This window comes from Diadema setosum, chromosome 16 (genome assembly GCF_964275005.1).
Source record: "Diadema setosum chromosome 16, eeDiaSeto1, whole genome shotgun sequence".
NCBI classification, from domain to species: Eukaryota; Metazoa; Echinodermata; class Echinoidea; order Diadematoida; family Diadematidae; genus Diadema; species Diadema setosum.
The window spans coordinates 31,338,342-31,356,031 of record NC_092700.1 but is presented as its reverse complement, the minus strand read 5'-3'; the positions used below and the strand labels follow the sequence as shown (position 1 = coordinate 31,356,031).

General features: G+C 38.3%; 1 protein-coding gene across 1 annotated transcript; it reads right to left on the bottom strand.

Annotated features, from left to right (window-relative positions):
* Positions 1-7,567: 7,567 nt before the first annotated feature.
* Positions 7,568-16,258, bottom strand: LOC140240069 (cytochrome P450 2J2-like). Its single transcript, XM_072319878.1, has 5 exons — positions 16,029-16,258; positions 10,662-10,813; positions 9,117-9,727; positions 8,055-8,382; positions 7,568-7,829 (listed from the first exon to the last, which is right to left on the bottom strand). The coding sequence occupies exons 1-5, from the start codon at positions 16,256-16,258 to the stop codon at positions 7,651-7,653; spliced, it is 1,500 nt and encodes a 499-aa protein (XP_072175979.1). The 3' UTR covers positions 7,568-7,650.
* Between the last annotated feature and the right edge of the window lie 1,432 nt (positions 16,259-17,690).

Here is a 17,690-nt window from a genome sequence, read left to right as displayed (position 1 = left end):
TCCCTTGTTAATGCACGAGCTGCCATCACCGGAAACAAAGACTACAACCTTTCGTGACGTCACAATAGGGGGAAGATGGAATGGAAAATCCACAAAATTCCACAAAAGTTAGTTCTCTCTTATGAAAGGTACATTTTCTCGGCTTGTTCTGCCAAAATTAAAAAAAAAAGTTATGTTATTCTGTCGGTCAAGAGATCTTTTATCGTGCTAGTAACATGAAAATGTGTGTAATTTTGTTCATGCCTTTTGTACATCGTTTTCATGCCGCGACAACCTTGTGTAAGTTGGCCTTGTGTTAAGTTGGCCTTGTGTTAAATTAGCCTTTCACAAGTACAGGAAATACCCATGTCGAAGAAAAATTATATTCTAGATCAATGTAAATATGATTTATTGGTTAATTCTATTATAAAGTCGAAATTCACATAAGGGCGAAGGATCTCTCCTGATCCTTTGAAGTTCCTATAGGCAAGGTTCACTATGTTTTGAAGCCAGCAGTGACCAGAACCGAAATAAATATTATAAAAGTTCGTAACATCTGAACGGATACTCCGATTTCTTGTTCAAACTGTACTGACATATGATAGTCCACTCATATTTTGCATATACTTTGCACTGAACCCGTACATTATCAAATATCAACAATGATGTTAATTATTAGGTCTCCCCCTATTGTCTTGCACTGTGAAAATTGTTACATAGACAGTGGTAATGGACTGTTTCATTGCTCCCTCCACCCCCCCTCCAAAAAAAAAAATAAAAATAAAAAATCTAAAGACACAGGCAAACATATAAATTAATTACTCAAGAGGGGTTGTAAGTCAAGGTCTGACACCTGTATGCGATTTCTTTCTAGAAACATGTGTTGGATACATTGAGATCATACTTTAACTAACCAACACACACACACACACACACACACACACACACACACATATGTATTGTACATCGTACTCCTTACCGGCGAGTGTGACATTAATGGGGGCTTGTCCGGGAATGTAACTCTAACTCTACTCTATGTTTCTGTTTAGACATTGCAATCACATTATGAGGGCATTGAAATTCATTGCCACCAACATGACCATTAGCGACATTCAGATAAGTGTCATTACTTACGTCAGACTAACATAATTTGGTTCTTGTGGAGGGAAAAGAATAAGAATGATATCCAAGCTACGTAGTCTTGATCAAGAAATGACACTGGTTAAGACAGACATAACTATTTATTCCAAATTAAAAAGCAAGTATAAAAATGTCAATCAGAAAGATACTCGCTCGAGTTTACATTTTTTTCAGAAAGAATATCATTATAATAGATTACAATTAACACCCATCATCATTTCAAGGCTTAAAGTGTTCATAGACAAATGGAGCCATTTTTGAGTATCAAATCCTCTGAAACTTTGTCAGTAGAATGCAATCAAATAGCAAATATTCTTGGTTAAATCAAACATTTTCTCACATTCAACATAATCATGTATCAATGTGTAAAATGCGAGTGATGTTACATAGACAAAACAAGGGAGAAGAACAATAGATCTACATTTCACTGTCTGTTGTCTAACTCAAGAATAGTGGAGGGGGCATTAAGGATCTCATGGAATTCCAATTCAGCCAATGAAATCATTGGTCTTATATATATATATATATATATATATATATATATATATATATATATATATATAAGTGTACTCTGATAAAGTTGTTTTATTTACGGCACATGATAGTATCATAGCTTAAACTAATATAACACAGAATGTACATAAACCGTCTTCAAGTAGTCTAAAGCAACAATTGGAGCCGACGATCTTTTTCGCGGTGACATGAAATTTTCGCGAATTGTCGCTGGCGTTCAATGCATATGGGATAAGAACTTTCGCGTGCATTTAAATTTCACGAAATTAGTGTACACACAAAAACAAAATCGTGTAACTTTACTCATAAACAGGAGTTAAATTTTGACACTATAAAGACACACCAAATGAGTAGAGTTTACTCATCAAATTGAGTTTATTCTGTAGTACTCATCTTGTGAGTTCCCGACGTAATGCAGATAGGTGAGTTTTTGCGATTGACACTATAATGACACACTGGTGAGTACTACTAGTGAGTATTCTTCAAAATACTCATGATTGTGAATATTATTTACATACGATTACGAGTGAATAAACAAACTTAGTTTGGTGAGTATGATGATGAGAATGCACCTATGAGTTGAATGAATATATTACTCATTTAGGTGCATTCTCATCATTATACGCTCGCCAAACAAAATTATTTCATTCACTTGTGATGGTGCGTATATATATTCACAATCATGAGTATTTTGAAGAATACTCAAGAAAATGAACAAAATCAACAAACATTTTATCATCATTAGTGATAAAACTGCTCCAACGGATGAGCCTTTTTATTGTTCACTTAAAACTTACAAAACTTACAAAGGTAACAACAGCAACAATAACAACTGGCAAGTGTGCAGCAAATATGTTGGAAAACAATCAAAACAACTATAACGACTTGACAAAGGTTTCAACAAAGCTAACAGGGATGTCAGGAAAGGAATTTTATACCGACAAGAAAACATTCATTGCTTTAGATGATATATCTACGTTTTAGTATAGACAATGCATGCATGCATTAACCATTCATGATGCCTGTCTCATTATCTGTAATTCAACAATTGACCTTTAGAAAGAAATAAAACAAACTTTTGAGTACTCCAATGTCTTCTCTTTTTTACCAATCATGATACCCTATTCTAAAAAAAATGCATACCACCTCCTTTCTTTCAAACCCACATGATTTTTCAAGACATAAACACTGACATCGTGCCTAACAGGGGAATCATCAACTTGAAGTTTGTTAATAAATCATTAATCAGATTTAAAATCTACTCAAATCAGCATATAATTTAAAGAATCAAAAGAGATGGAAAAATATTCTGAAAACAGCATACAATGATGAAAAATATGAAATGGGATCATTGATGGGCACATAATTCTCATATAGTTGGTCTAGAAAAATTAATATTCTTTTTGAATCCAGGGGGGATCCAGAGGGGGTCATGGGGGGTCGTACACCCCAACCCCCCTTTCAGTCCATAGAGATATAAGAAACAATTCACAGAAATTGATTAAAAAAATATACACCAAATTGCAGGAAACTAAATCTTACCAATTTAAAATTGTCTTATAGAAGATGCCCCCTCCCGTCTGTAGCGGCACTTGCAGTGCTCGCAGTATTTCATACCCCACCTCGGTTTTCAAAACGAAGGCCCCCCCCCCCCTCCTGTTTTCAAAATCACGCCCCCCCCCCCCCTTTACAAAATCCTGGATCCGCCCCTGATATCAACATCATGAACTAAAAAAGGAAATTGCAACTCTTTAAGATATATAACAATACACAAAATAATAACAAAATGAGAAGGCATCATCCATGCCTTTCAAACAAGTTTTTGTTTTGTTTTGTTTTTTTTTTACACATGAAGAAATGCCTATAGTGGTGTAAAGGTCTAGTATCGTAGACTAACACTTCGTGGTTTTTTTTTTTTCCTTCACATTGTTACATGAACTTGGCGTTGGCCTCAGACAGTTGGGGACACAGATAAATGTGTGTATGTATGTATTGTGAATGCACTGTTTCAAGACACACACTGCACACCCAAGAACAACTGGTTGTGTGGAACAATGCAATGACCAGGTGGTCAAGACTTTCTTGAGACAAAGACTGCATTTGAACGACCTTATGTGGTGTCTAAAGGCAGATTTCACAGGTTAAAATCCATCACCAGTGAATGTGAGTATCATTATCTAGTAACTTTTCATCTCTTGTGACATACGGGGGATACACCCTTAAGTCTACAATTGTGTTGATGTAACTTGGCTTGCCCAAGAGTTCTTGCATTGTATGGTTGGGTGTCCATAATATCGGACATCTAACGTTTTTCTATCAATAGAAACGTGAAAAATCTCACAATTTGCCTGAAATTTTACTCACGTGTGGAGAAAATACTCCGGATTCACAAGCGCGCACTGAAAATGCGATCTGAGGTACGCGCTCTAGATGGCGGCTTCGAACGCGTGGGGTGTCATTTTTTCCGCACTCAGTTGCCCGGCTCATATCGACCGACCACCCCGCCCTCTATTGACAATACGTATAAAGCGTACTTAAACGCATTTTTTCGACAAGCTGCTGTTTTTTTCTAGTCGTAATTTTTTCCCCAATAATATTTGAATATATTTTGAATCCTTCGATATTACTTTTGAAGGACTGTTTGATGAATTTGCCTTGATTTTCATTAGGAAACTTTTCATCGTAATTGAAATAAATTAGATGAGTCGGTTTGTTTTTTCACGGTATTCATTTCTCGTTTCTGCATCAACTCGTACGGTCGTAGCGCAAGCGGGCGACAAAATGTTTATGTCATGTGTATGTGTAACGTACTGTGCACGATCGTACAAGCGGCGGTGACAATTTTGCGGTCAAAATCGTCAAATTTATTACGGAAGGATACGCCTCTACATCTAACAACGAGTCAGCAAAGGTAGGCCTAGTTATATGTAGTTACACGATAAACCTTATTCGATTTTGCTAAATTTCGATAATTTAGAGGGAATACTTAGTTGTTTTCGCCACATTTTACTCGGTAGCGTAGCCCAGTGAAGAATCGAACACCGTTGCGCGTAGTCCCATGCGTACATTTTCTTTCTGTACGCGCAATGCCATTATAATGCGCGGCCGGTCGTTATGGACCCGGTCGGTGGGTTGGACCCCTACCATACTAGATCTGGTGCACTAAGCTGTGTAGTAAATAAGCATGGAAAGTGATATGCTGCATACTTGAAGCACAGTAATCAAATCACATATTGTGAAATCATTTCTGATCAATAGACTTGTTGTTAATATTGTTAGAGGTATATCCTGTAGATAAAAGAGGATAGTAGAAGTCACTTATCTTGGTTCCAAGGGTGATGTGAGAATGAATCTCAGAGTATACAGTTTATTACACATTTCCTTTGCTTTAATAGTTGCAAGTGTAGTTGTACTTGTACTTGTAGGGATAGTTTTGATTTAGCTCAAGGTCACTTACAAGGTCAGGTGCTCTGTGTTTGCATAGAGTTGTGAGCATGTGGTCTGAGATGTACATACTGTGAAGTTATGATGTGCACATCGACTTATTTGAATGGCAGCAGAAGTGTTAGTTGAACACAAATTGTCTTCATGATGTAGATAGCCTTTTGCATTCTTAATGCTATGTTACCAAACTCACTAAGTGAATGAGGATAAGTACAACGAGTACTGGCATGGTTTGTGCACATTAGCATTTAGTATATTTATACCTCATATTTCTAGGGCCAGTTGTCCATTTGTAACGTGACAAGTTGCTCTGTGGCAGGGATCGGCATGGTGCTAAGTAAACGCTGAGAGGTACATGCAGGACTGGTGAGTGACACTGAGATGAATGTACACTGATGTCAGTCATTGTGTATACATTGGGACAATTGTGTTCATAGTGATGTATAAATGCTTTAAGCTAGCACTCACTGGATGGATATGATACAGGATATATGAAGTCATTTTAATAGCACTCTAAGCTCAGCTCGTATGCCAAAGGGGCCAGATGGTTAATTGTTCGGTTGCATAATATGCCGTTATATACTGCTCATGTTAGTCAGCTATGTGTCGTTAGAAATGGTGTTAGATCTCTCATTTGTTAGGGGAGTGTATATGACTAAATGCATGGTTGTCTGTGCACTTGTTTCCTTTTTTTTTTTTTTTTTGGAATGTGAATTGCTTGTACTGGTTCTTGTATGGAAGAAGTAGGGACGAAGTAGCAATTAATGCATCATACTGCAGCAAAGTATGCAGGGGATAGTTGCTTGGTACAGTACAGAATGTATGCCATTTATCATGATTGGTATTCCGTGATGCAAATCACAGGTATTACTGGAAGTAGTAGTCCTGAGGGCTATTAGAAATATGAGGTGTGACTTTGAATACATATACAGGTGTAATGTAGGCCAATACTGTGTGTAGATACGGAGAATTGCATGGTTTCCTTCTTTATAAAGCGAGTTCTGATTGCTTTAAGGGAGACAGTACTGAATGATTTGAAACACATCTTTTTTTTTTAATGTTGTTACACTGACTAGACTGGATGGTTCTGATCATAACCTTTTCTTGTGTATAGATAGAGAGAGATGCGTTCATCTCACACCGATTGAATTTGACAATGTTGCACCTTGCTTTTGTAATGCTTTTTGTTTGCTTGTTGAACAGAGGCTGTTCCTCGACAGTGACGAATAAAGAGACCCGTTCACTGCACATTCATGGTGTGTCTGCTGCAGTTTAATTTCCCGCGTCTTTACATTAGAATTGATTGATCTTTTTTAATTGATTCTACTGGTTCCTGCATTATATCATTGCTCGTGCAGATACATGCACATATATTATATACATTGTTGGTGCCATACATAAACATTAATTGTTGATAAAGTAAGTTTCTTCATTGCCTTTACAATGTACAACAAAACATATCAGCGATGCAATGAATAACACAGAAGGGCTACAGCTTAAGTATTGCTTGATTTGCATGCAGCCCTCGTACGTAATACAGAACATTAATAGGAAAATAAGAGGGAGGGGTGACTTGCATAGAGATAGGATAGAAGAAAGGAGAGAGGAGAGGTCTGTCTGCTTGCGCTAATACACAAAGTTAGATCACCTGGATCACTGAAAAGTAAAGCATGGCAAAGTATTTTCTCACCAAGGTACAGGTGAATAATTACAGGTCATGGTCGGTTACATAACATTACGCAATAAATTCACAACGGCGATATTTCCACGAGGGAATTTCAAATACAATACAATTACATACAATGACATTATAAGCACATAAAATGTATGCGATCATTTTGGTTTCACAGTATAAACACGATCAGTCCTCTGTGAAGGAAGTGATTGAAAAGAAAGCACATAAGTACATCCTTCAAAACAAACTTTAAATCCTTCTTATAAAACACAGTGTCCATAATGTATTTTATAACCGTAACGTCCTTACACCCTTCGAGAGACCGGTAATTCTGACTATCTAATGGAAATAAAATTCACGGTATGTTGAACACATTATTACATTACGGCAAATTATTTTAAAAGCTCTTTACACATAGTATTGCGATGAATTATTAATAACTTTCCACAATTTTTGAGTTGTGACCAATAAACTCATAACTCATATTATTAGGTAAAGTTTAAACCTTTAGCTTTAATACATTATTATATACATATTTCCAAATCAGTGGATTTACTTTTTCAGATTCAATTATTTAAGTGTTATTAACTTTTTTATGTAGAATCGTATTTTGAAATTGAATAGTATTTGTTTTAATATAGTACTTCCTCTATGGATTCTCTTTATGCTTATTGTGAAGGATTATTGTATAATTTTGTATGTACATTTCCATCAATTGGACGCAATTCAGCATCTGGGCTTCTGTGTTCCATTCCTGCTTTGACGAAATAAACCGATATCTATGTTTGTTTGTTGTTGTTGTTGTTGCTGTTGTTTTAGAATTGTATTTCTGGTGACCTTTATGTTGCTATTGTCCGCCGTGTTGTAAATTTCGATTCCATACGGGAAGCATCCGCTGCTCAGCGCTCCTGGCATATCACTTCGTAGGGCTTCGGGAGCAAACTTAAGGATCGGTGGCCGTAGCTAAAGTCAGCCTTAGCCCCCGGAGGAAGGGACACCTTGAACCGCTGCATGATGTTGGTGAAGAAAAGAAACATTTCCATCTTGGCCAGCTGCTCACCGAGACACTTGCGACGACCTGTCAATCAAAGACACACACACAAAAAGGCAATCCATAACTATCATAATGATTATCGCGATGAGAAACATTTCAATGATGATAATGAAGATGAAATGATATCAATAATAGTATGAAGTGATTAAAAATCGTATTTGTTGATGATAAAATCTAATGAATCTTCTTGTAACTCCCGATTTATAAGTTTCTCTCAATAACAATCAACCGGGCAAAGGTCATACTCACCTGCGCCGAAGGGCATGAACGCGTCGTGCTTCACAAAGCTCTTCCCATCTTTGGACAGAAAACGCTCAGGTCGGAACACTTCCGGGTCACCCCACACTTTGGGGTCATGATGGATGTACAAGATGTTCATCCCGATGTTTGTTCCCTTTGGAATGTCGTAGTCCTTGATCTTCATATCAGCCGTGGCTCGATGCGGGAGACCGATAGGAGCTATAGGCCGAAATCGCAGCGTTTCTGTGAGGACCCCTTGGGTGTACGGCATTACCTTCTGATGCTCGTATGACGGCACTGAGTCGAATCCGATCTCTCGTTGAATTTCAGCAACAACCTGTAAACATTCCGTTTAGATGTCGATTACTTTAATCTATGTAAAGTATTTGAAAGTATTGATTTAAAGCTCAAAATACGTTCCTATTGGTTCGTCTATTGTCGTGTTCATGCAACTTGGAGGTTGAGCCAAAAATGGCGTAATGTTGCTCGAAAGTTCAGACAAACTCTAAAGTTAACCACCGATAGAGATAAATAATTGATTCTAATTAAGAAAGATTAGCAATTCGATATACGCCAATAGTGCTCTCTTTATAGTTAGCAAAGTTGACAAAGCTTTTTTGTGTTATTTCATGTTTATGAGCAACAACTGAAAGGACCTAAGCAATTACTGCTCCTACGTAGCATTATGCAATTCTTAGATTCAATTCAATTCAATTTAATTTTATTTCATACTTCTCGTATATTATTACATCAAAAAGTGATAGCACAAGTTCTTATACCTTGTCAATAATGTACAAAACAAACAAAAAACAATATACAATGTATATATGGTATACACAGTAGTCATAATGATAACTGGTCAAAATCTCGGGTTGTACAGAGAGAAAAATGACGGGACCTACATTAAGCAAACAATTTGTACATCATTATTTTGTTCACCAGGCACTGCAGATTTTCAGTAGTACAGATTGTCAGTAACTATGAAACATTGTATCATTATAACTGGCTGTCACCATTGGCAGGAGAATGGTTAGTAGTTTAAAGGAGTATTATTCGTAATTCGTGTGTCACCTTTTCCTGGATATCAGGATACGCAGCCATGAAAAGAATCACCCACGTCATTATTGTTGATGTTGTTTCCGTCCCTGCGGCGAAGAAATCAAAAGCGATGGTCGTCGCCTTCTCCGAACTTAGTTCCGACTTTTGTCCAATCTTTTCCAACTCATGCACTTGGTTGATGTACATATCGATCACGTCTCTGATGTCATTTGGGTCAAAGGTCTTTTTGTGCTCCTTCACTGCCTTATCTAAAAATTCTCTGACGCGGACCATTTTATTTCTCCTTCCGTTGCGAATAAAAGTAGGAAAATACCTGATAAGAGTTCCTTCCTCGGCAGCTATGTCATTCAGGTATTGCGTGATATTCTGGAATACTGGATCCGAATATTCAAACCTGTGTCCAAAGGTGACGGCGCATATGATATTTCCGACGGCCAACACGAAGTTGGCATGTGGGTCTAGGAGGGCACCACCCTTGCTTGCAAAGGCGTCTTTCAGCATGCGCGCTTCCTCGTTGATCCGACTTTCCAAGCTCCTCTTGCCCATGCCGAAATTGCGCAGAGCGTTTAGACCGAATCGCCTATGTTCGACCCAATCTGCGCCCTCTGAGAAGACCACTCCACCTGAGAAAAGGTATACAGATGAGAGATGATCGAGCAATCCGTTGGAGAGATGAAGAGATGTATGCACTTGATAGATCGGAAACTAGCAGGCAGTGACTGGACAGATACACACCTGTACCTCGTTGAGAAAATATTTTGCTATGCCTTGCTGCATTATGATCAGTGATCCAGGTATAACTTTTTGTTAACTTTTAGTGAAAGCAGACAGGCATTCTTTCCTTTTTCCTTCCTTCTATCCTATCTCTACGAAAGTCATACCTATTTTTCGATATTCTTATGCAATTCAAGCCACGCTTAAGCTGTAGCCCTTCTGTATTATTCTTTTTATTGCTGATACGTTTTGCTGTACATTGTAAAGGAAATGAAGAAAATATTCTTTGATAACAACTTATGTTTATGTATACGTATGGCTCCAATAATTACATATACATGTATGTGCACAGTCAGTGATAATACAGGAACCAATGAATCAAACCAAAATCAAATCAAACACCCTACAAAGCCAAAAACGTTAACGCTGATGAATACACATGACAATGTTAACTGTAGTTTGAACAAAAGACAATGTAACGAGCTCAAACATGTCAAATATGAATAGGCAGACATGGGGCTATTCATTATCCAAGGGGAGGTAAGCTAAGGTGATTCTTCTCTTGCATTTGTTCAAATAAAGTTAAGTGCAAGCAGACTATGCCCTGTTAATATCATGTGATCTTCAGCACTTGATGATGGGGAGACCTGATGTTAAAGAAACAAGTGGTGCTGATGAGGGGGAAACGGTTGAAATGTAAAAGAGAGGACAGACTGACCAAAAATATATTGGTAAAGTAAAGCTGAAGATGGATCCAGATAAGCTGACACAATAAATATAGACATGAAAAGGACACAGATAATTGGGTGAGAATAACTACTGTGATGCCAGACGATCTCTTACCATTGTATTTAACAAATGCCTTGAATTCTGGGTCCGGTTCCCTTCCCGTTGTAACGTCAGCTTTCTTCACGAGAATTTCGTTCACTAGTTCGGGGGTTGCCAAGAACACCATCTTTCTGTCACCCAAGGCGAAGTACATAACGTCTCCATATCTATAAACGACAAGAAATGTTATAACAAATGTGACGGTTTAGCAATAACAATTGAATTTGAAATTTATCTCATTATTACCCAGCAGTGTAGTATGTATTTGATTTGATTCGATTTGATTTGATTTGATTTGATTTGATTTGATGCGAATGTACTATGTATTCACCTCAACATTTCCATTCCGTGCTCTCTGAGAGGGGTCCGAAATTTTTAAAATCACTGCTCTCACAACTGAAAATAAAACGAGCCACCCCGACCCTCATCTCTTAGTTCGTATTAGATAAAGATTCTGCAATAATCAATCCGCATATTAAAAGTTAGCAATGAGCTTAGTAAGCAATGTTGTCAAAGACTACCATTCTACAAAAATCACCTTATTCTAATGCTTCATAGGTTGTTATTTCAACTTTACAAGAGGAATATTGCTTCAGCGACGATTATGAAAAAAAAAGACTTGAATATATTGATTTTCAGTTTAAAGCCGTGTCTTTCTTTCACAACCTCTCAGCGGAGTTTAAGCATGTTAAGAAGAAAAACAAAACAAAACCATTCATATTTCAGGAGTGCAGTGAAAGAAGTTGAATGTGTGACACGAATGATACAAAACAATGCATTATTTCATATTACTTTTAATGTTCTTTATTTCAAACATTATGGGTCAATCCAGAGGAAGCATTTTTTTCACCTTTTTAAAGTGAAACCGGCAGTGTTTACTGAAAAGACCATGTATTCGTTTTCGTTACGGCTTCAAGTCAGGAAATGAAAGCTAGCAAATGACATCGCATCGTCACATCTCCATTTCTCACTTTCTTGACGTGTCGAGAAGAGGAGATTTCATACCTCGAGTTCTCACCTTCTTGAAGGTGAAAACTTTCCTTGTCGCCTTCTCACTGACCCGTAGAGATCATGAGGACGATCTTATCTCATACAGTCATATTACGCTGTTGGACTAACTCGGACCAGAGTATTCTAAAAGGCGAATAGAATCATCCAGTCTTCCGATAGTTAGGCCTGTACGCTTTCGTTCAAATTGATATAATTATTGCTTAATTCCATTCACATCGCCCTTCGCCTAAGGGGTAGAGGACCTTGGAACGCAATTTTCATCAAAGTTAGCTAATTACATTAATTCCGCATGAACGTAACTTAGTGAAGATTAAGCAGTCAGTCGTCACGCCGTATGCAAATTAGGCATAATGAGGTTCCGTGTGCCAGTGTTTACTCGATGCGCATGACCGTCTCGCGAATTTGAGGTTTCACGGGATTTTGCGAGACTCTGTACAAGCTCCAATACAGTTGCCATGCAGTTAGCGCTAGTGTATACGATTTCGACATGGTGGGGTGAGTCCAATTACCCCTTTCGTACTCTTTATTTTGATATAAAATTTGTCCATACTTAAAAATATTTTCAATGTTTCATCTCTCGTTAAATTTACCTTATATTTTGCTCGTAGTTTTGATGTATTCGAAACATAAACCTCTATTTTGCTGGATCCTGGCTGGTATAAAATTTTCATACTCTAATTTTTTTTTTTTTATTCGGTAGAGGAAGCATGTACCGATACTTGTTTTAAAAATCGAAAAGATGCAATATCTGTAAGTTACTTAAAGATTCGTTCAAAAACTGACTAAAAAGAGACTTGCACCGGAAGTTGCGATCGCCGAAGTCAAGATTTTTCCTACATATGGCGCGAAGCTTGGCGTGTCCTTGAAAGTATTCATTTTGTTAGTCTATTGTGGTAGAAATGACAGAGCTAAAGCAGCTAACAAGTTTTGAAAAGCTTGTACCCAATGACAGTATTAAGGATAAAGAGGTATCGAGAAAATTCAGGAATAGTAACTTTATGCAAATTGTCTGATTGCCAAAGACCTTAACTCACGTGTGAAGATATAAAATCATCTTGCCTCATGCACATGTACCTCCTGAATATTCACATTATTTACACCTTGATGGATGAATGAATTGCACATGGTTTGTGCACATTGTTTACCTCTTTTACATTCCATGTATTCCTGTTTACTTCTGTGGTGGTATTGTCCACAAATAAAACCTTGTTGTTGTTTTTTTCTAAACTCTGCCTCACAAGTTTATTATCATATTCAGGTTTCTTCCTCTTTAGCCTGATTGTGTAGTCAAATATATTCACTAATGTTTGTTGCTGTGTGAGGGGATTGTTTGTTCATGTTCCTTCTCCCTTTCTCTCTCTCTGAGATGTGTGTGTGTGTATGTGTTTTTTTTTTTTTTTTTTTTTTTTGGGGGGGGGGGGATTGTTTGCATTCATAATATAGAGCTGCCAACATTGAAATGCAATTATCAGGGAGATTGTTCAGTGACATGCTTCTGATTCTATGCTGGTTCATAATTGTTCATTTCCAGAGAGTCTTCTGTGGAATCGGGAGTCCCCCCCCCCCCCCCTCCCCCCTCCCCCCCCCCCAAAAAAAAAAGAAGGGGAAATTAACATTTTAAATAATCACACTGAAAAGAAAACGAAACTGCTTGCTTCATGAATCCAGGCCTTCGTGCTCTGGAATGATAATAATAATAATAATAATAATAATAATAATAATAATAATAATAACAATAATAATAATAATAATAATAGTAATAATAATAATAATAATAATAATAATAATAACAACAATAATAATAATAATGATAATAATAATAATAATAAAAACGATACTAATAATAACATAATGATAATAATAAAAACATGTGGCATGATTAATAGTTCATCAGATTATTTGAGATTAACATTCATGCAAATCACCAGTAGTCCCCAGCTGCAGCTTCCAAGTTCAAGTTAAAACAAAAAACAAAATAAAGAAATAAATGGATAAATCATAATCTAGCGGACATATCATCAAAACCAGAAATATAATTTGAAGGAGTGAGAATGTCCAAGGAAAAAAGCAGACACAAGGTTATTTTATTTATTAAAACGTAACTTGCAAGACAACTTGATGTAAAACTAAAAAAGAAAATCACAATGGAACAGTTCAGAAAAGAAAAGGCATGAGAAACATCGTAACACAAATATTAGTATACGGGACTAAACCCAAGTGTTTTTCTTACAACGTGTGAAATTGCTGACGTGCTCGTATCTGCAAGAAGTCAAACAAATCCATACGAACACAAAGTGGCGATAACGAATCCTTAAATAATTGTCTACGAAATTTTGACAGAATATGACAGAATAAACACGTCATATACACGTTTAAGCCGAGTTTCAGTCTTCGAGACCCGACACAGGAAGTAGAAAAAACCACAGTAGTAGACGATGTGATGACGTCATGCGACCGTCGTTTCTGACCAATCACGATCCAGCATTGTACGAAGGCGCTAATGGACGATTTGGAACAAAGACATAGTGTTGTAATTTGCTAGATCCCATGAGGTATTAAAGATAGAGTAACTTGATTTTTCCATATTTTGAAAATAAGATAATCAAGTATCCTACTTATTTAGTTTGAAAGAGATGCAAGGTGGTTAAGAACGTATTTGACCCACTTCTTTCGGGTTTAAATTTTGTATTTTCAACGCGTGAAATTACTCGTATTTTTACCCTAATTCCCTTTCCAGTATTATCAAATCATTGTCATTAAATTAGACCTTGAGCTTTCTTCTTTCATTTAATGTAAAAATGAGCTGTAAATGTTATGCTAGGTCTGCACAACGATAGTTTAAAAAGAACACAGCACAGTTAATTATGCATTCATGACCGCTCCGAGCGTGCATACGTCCTCCGCGCTCTGTGCGAGATTCGCACGCCGTGACGACTGACTGTTGAGGCCGTGTCACACCAGCCTTGCGTGCGACTTCCGAAGAACATTTTTGCTCTCCGGAGGTCCCCGCAGATGACCCGCACATGACAGTACCTAGCATGTATCTGAAAAGTAGTTACCCGGAGGTGCGCACGCTGGCTCTTTTTACCCGCTGCCAAAAAAGGCCCTGTCACACCAGCTAAGCGGGCTTATTGCGTATGGGGATTTTTCAGCACGCAGAATAATTTCTGCGGCCGGACAAGGTTTAGGGCGAGTTTGGCGTGGGTATTACATGATAAACGCGTGATACCTAAGTCCTTCTTGCGTGTATTCCGTTGAACTGCATGTTAGGCGCGTGGGTGTCACGTGATAGCTTCGTGATAGCTTCTTTTATGTCAGTTACGGGCGACATACGGGCTCTGCGAAGTACCTGCGCCACAACTGCGTGTTATCTGCGTACTAGTCGCCTGCGAGGTGAGTGCTAGCCTGAACAATAGGCTGGTTCGAGTGGATGGGCAAACAATCATTTGTCAACTAGCTTTCAAGAAGTGAAGATGCCCCGTAGACGGAAAGTGCACAAGGGCAGAGAACGTCCAGTGGATGGACAGCCACAAAGCCCGGAAGATTCACAGCAAATGCATCAAATTGCTGCTGAAGTCCATTCGGCGGATGAAGTCCTGTCCGAAAGGACAAAGAGGACAAAGAAGAGAATGAGCCCACAAATGACACGCACTCCCTTCACATGGGCATAGATCAGCGGGCAACTTACCTACTTCAAGTGGGTCAAATGCCTGTGAATTGCGGCGGCTACGGCCCTCCTACGGGTGTTCTGCGTGGAACTCTTCGGGCAATCCTCGCGACTCATCCGGAAATAGTTTTGGTCATGCTCAAAACTTTGCTGCGGGAAAATTGGACTAGCGTGCGCACCTTCGGGCAACTAAGGACGAGATAAGTGCTAGGTACTGTCAAGTTCGGGCCAACTGCGGAGAGCTCTGGGTAGCAAATTTGTTTCCCCGCAAGTCAAGCCGCAAAACTTCCCCAGATACGGTATGACAAGGCCTTGAGCATGCTCAAAACTTGTTCCGGAAGAGTCACGGGAGTTGCCCGTAGAGGTACGCGCAGAACACAAGTAGGAAACTCTTACCGGTAGCACCTCACAGGCAACTCCAAAACAGGTACTTCGCAATCCCCGTAAGTCGCTCGTAACAGAAAATGGATCGTTTCAAAGCTCTCACGCGAGTCACACGGAACGCACGCAAGTAGAAGCTAAATAGCACGCGTCTAGTAAGTAAGAAACAAGTGCAAAAATTGCAAACATTCTTGCCCGCCCGCGGAAAATCTTCTACGTGCTTTAAACTACCTCCTCGCCACAAGCCCGCGTAGCTTGCCCGGACAGGTGTGACACCGCCTTAAGGAGGAAAGAAAAGAACGATAGTGGGTGCTTCTTCTCACCTTTTGGAGAGGTCGTAGATGACTAAAATCGGATTCTTGAAGATACTAGAGAACGCAAAGAAGTAGTTCTGCGGCCAGGGGAGGCTGGTAGGCCCTGGTGGAAGATTGTAGCGTCTATTACGGCCCTTTGTACTCCTCAGCACCCAACTCAGGCCGAGACAAAACACAACACCAAGTAGAACACCGGTCTGCCCGACTTCGGACAACGCGTTGATCACGAGGTTGATCATGATGATGATTTCGACGAGAACTACGTCTGGAAAAAAAAAAGAAAATGTTTTAAAAGATGTTACAGAACTTAGTTTGTAAAATCATATTATTGCTAGGTGCCTAGTTAATTTTTATATGTCCTCGCGAAGAAGTTTGTATATGTACGAATATTACCGAGCAGAAAGACATAAAACATAATTGGGAGGGATTCTGCATCACGAAAGTGAGCATAATACCTTGTCCTCCTATACTATACAAGCATAATCATAACTATAAGTCAAAACCTATTAACTCTGGTAAGCGACTGATCCAGTAGACCAAGTTGAAGAATTTTCTGATCAACTGGGGTAAGCATTTTTCTTAGTAAATTTAATATCTATATTACTGGGTTTACCTTTTACTATATGAGATAACAATACTGTAACATTAGGAAAGGATGTCTTCCACCAATGTCCTGTAGGCCTAACTGTTCCACGCCTTTACTTCTCTAACAAGTAGAACCTCTACTACTCACCTTCTTAAAAAAAGAATAGGAATCTTATACATTCCCCGATCAAAATATATTCAGCTGTTCCAGCTGTTGGCTCTCTTAAATAACCAAAACACTAACGTATGTAATTTGAATAGATTTTCTGCGTTTCGATTAGAGTGGATTGTAAAAGAGGAAACACATTCTAAACTTAGACGATATGAAATTATACAGGACAGTGGATATTAAAAACAACACGCACACAACGGATCAGAACTGGAATAAAGACACATATCTTGACAGAGACATAATCAAATTTGACATTCGAGAAGGAATTAACGCTCGTAAAGCGATGAACACCAGTAAATAAACATGCTTACTCGACTTTTCAAGTAAAGAAAAAAAAAAACACCTCGTTACATCTGTAAGCATTTCTTCATTAGCACTTAAACTCTGAAAAATTCCATGCTCCCATTCGACCATACCCTGGTTTACGAAGCATCAACACCTGATAGCCAGTAGCCCTTTCTCATCTATACATAAAATATCATTGCAATCAAACAGGAGAGGAATTAGATGAGGTATACTTACTTTGATTTTACAATGAAGAAATCAATTCTTGCCCCGAAGTCTTGAGACTGGTCTTATTGAGACCAGCTATCTGATACTGAATAACTTCACCAGACTGCATACAGCCACTTATATCCCAAAAATAAAAACATTGTTCGAGGAAGAATTAGCAACCCCGCTTGGCGATAAGAAACCACGTGATCAAAGCCCACCATTAGAAAGACAACCTGTCTACGAGTGATAGGACTATGCCCTATACATGCAAATAATCATAACTGAGCGTCTGGATAGAATTTCTTTTATCAAATCAAACCATTTCCACAACTGTGTTTGACCCTATTTTAGTAAGAACTTCAAAGACAACGGATGTAAAGTGTTTAGACAGGTGTTTGGGCCAGGAAAATGACGATGAA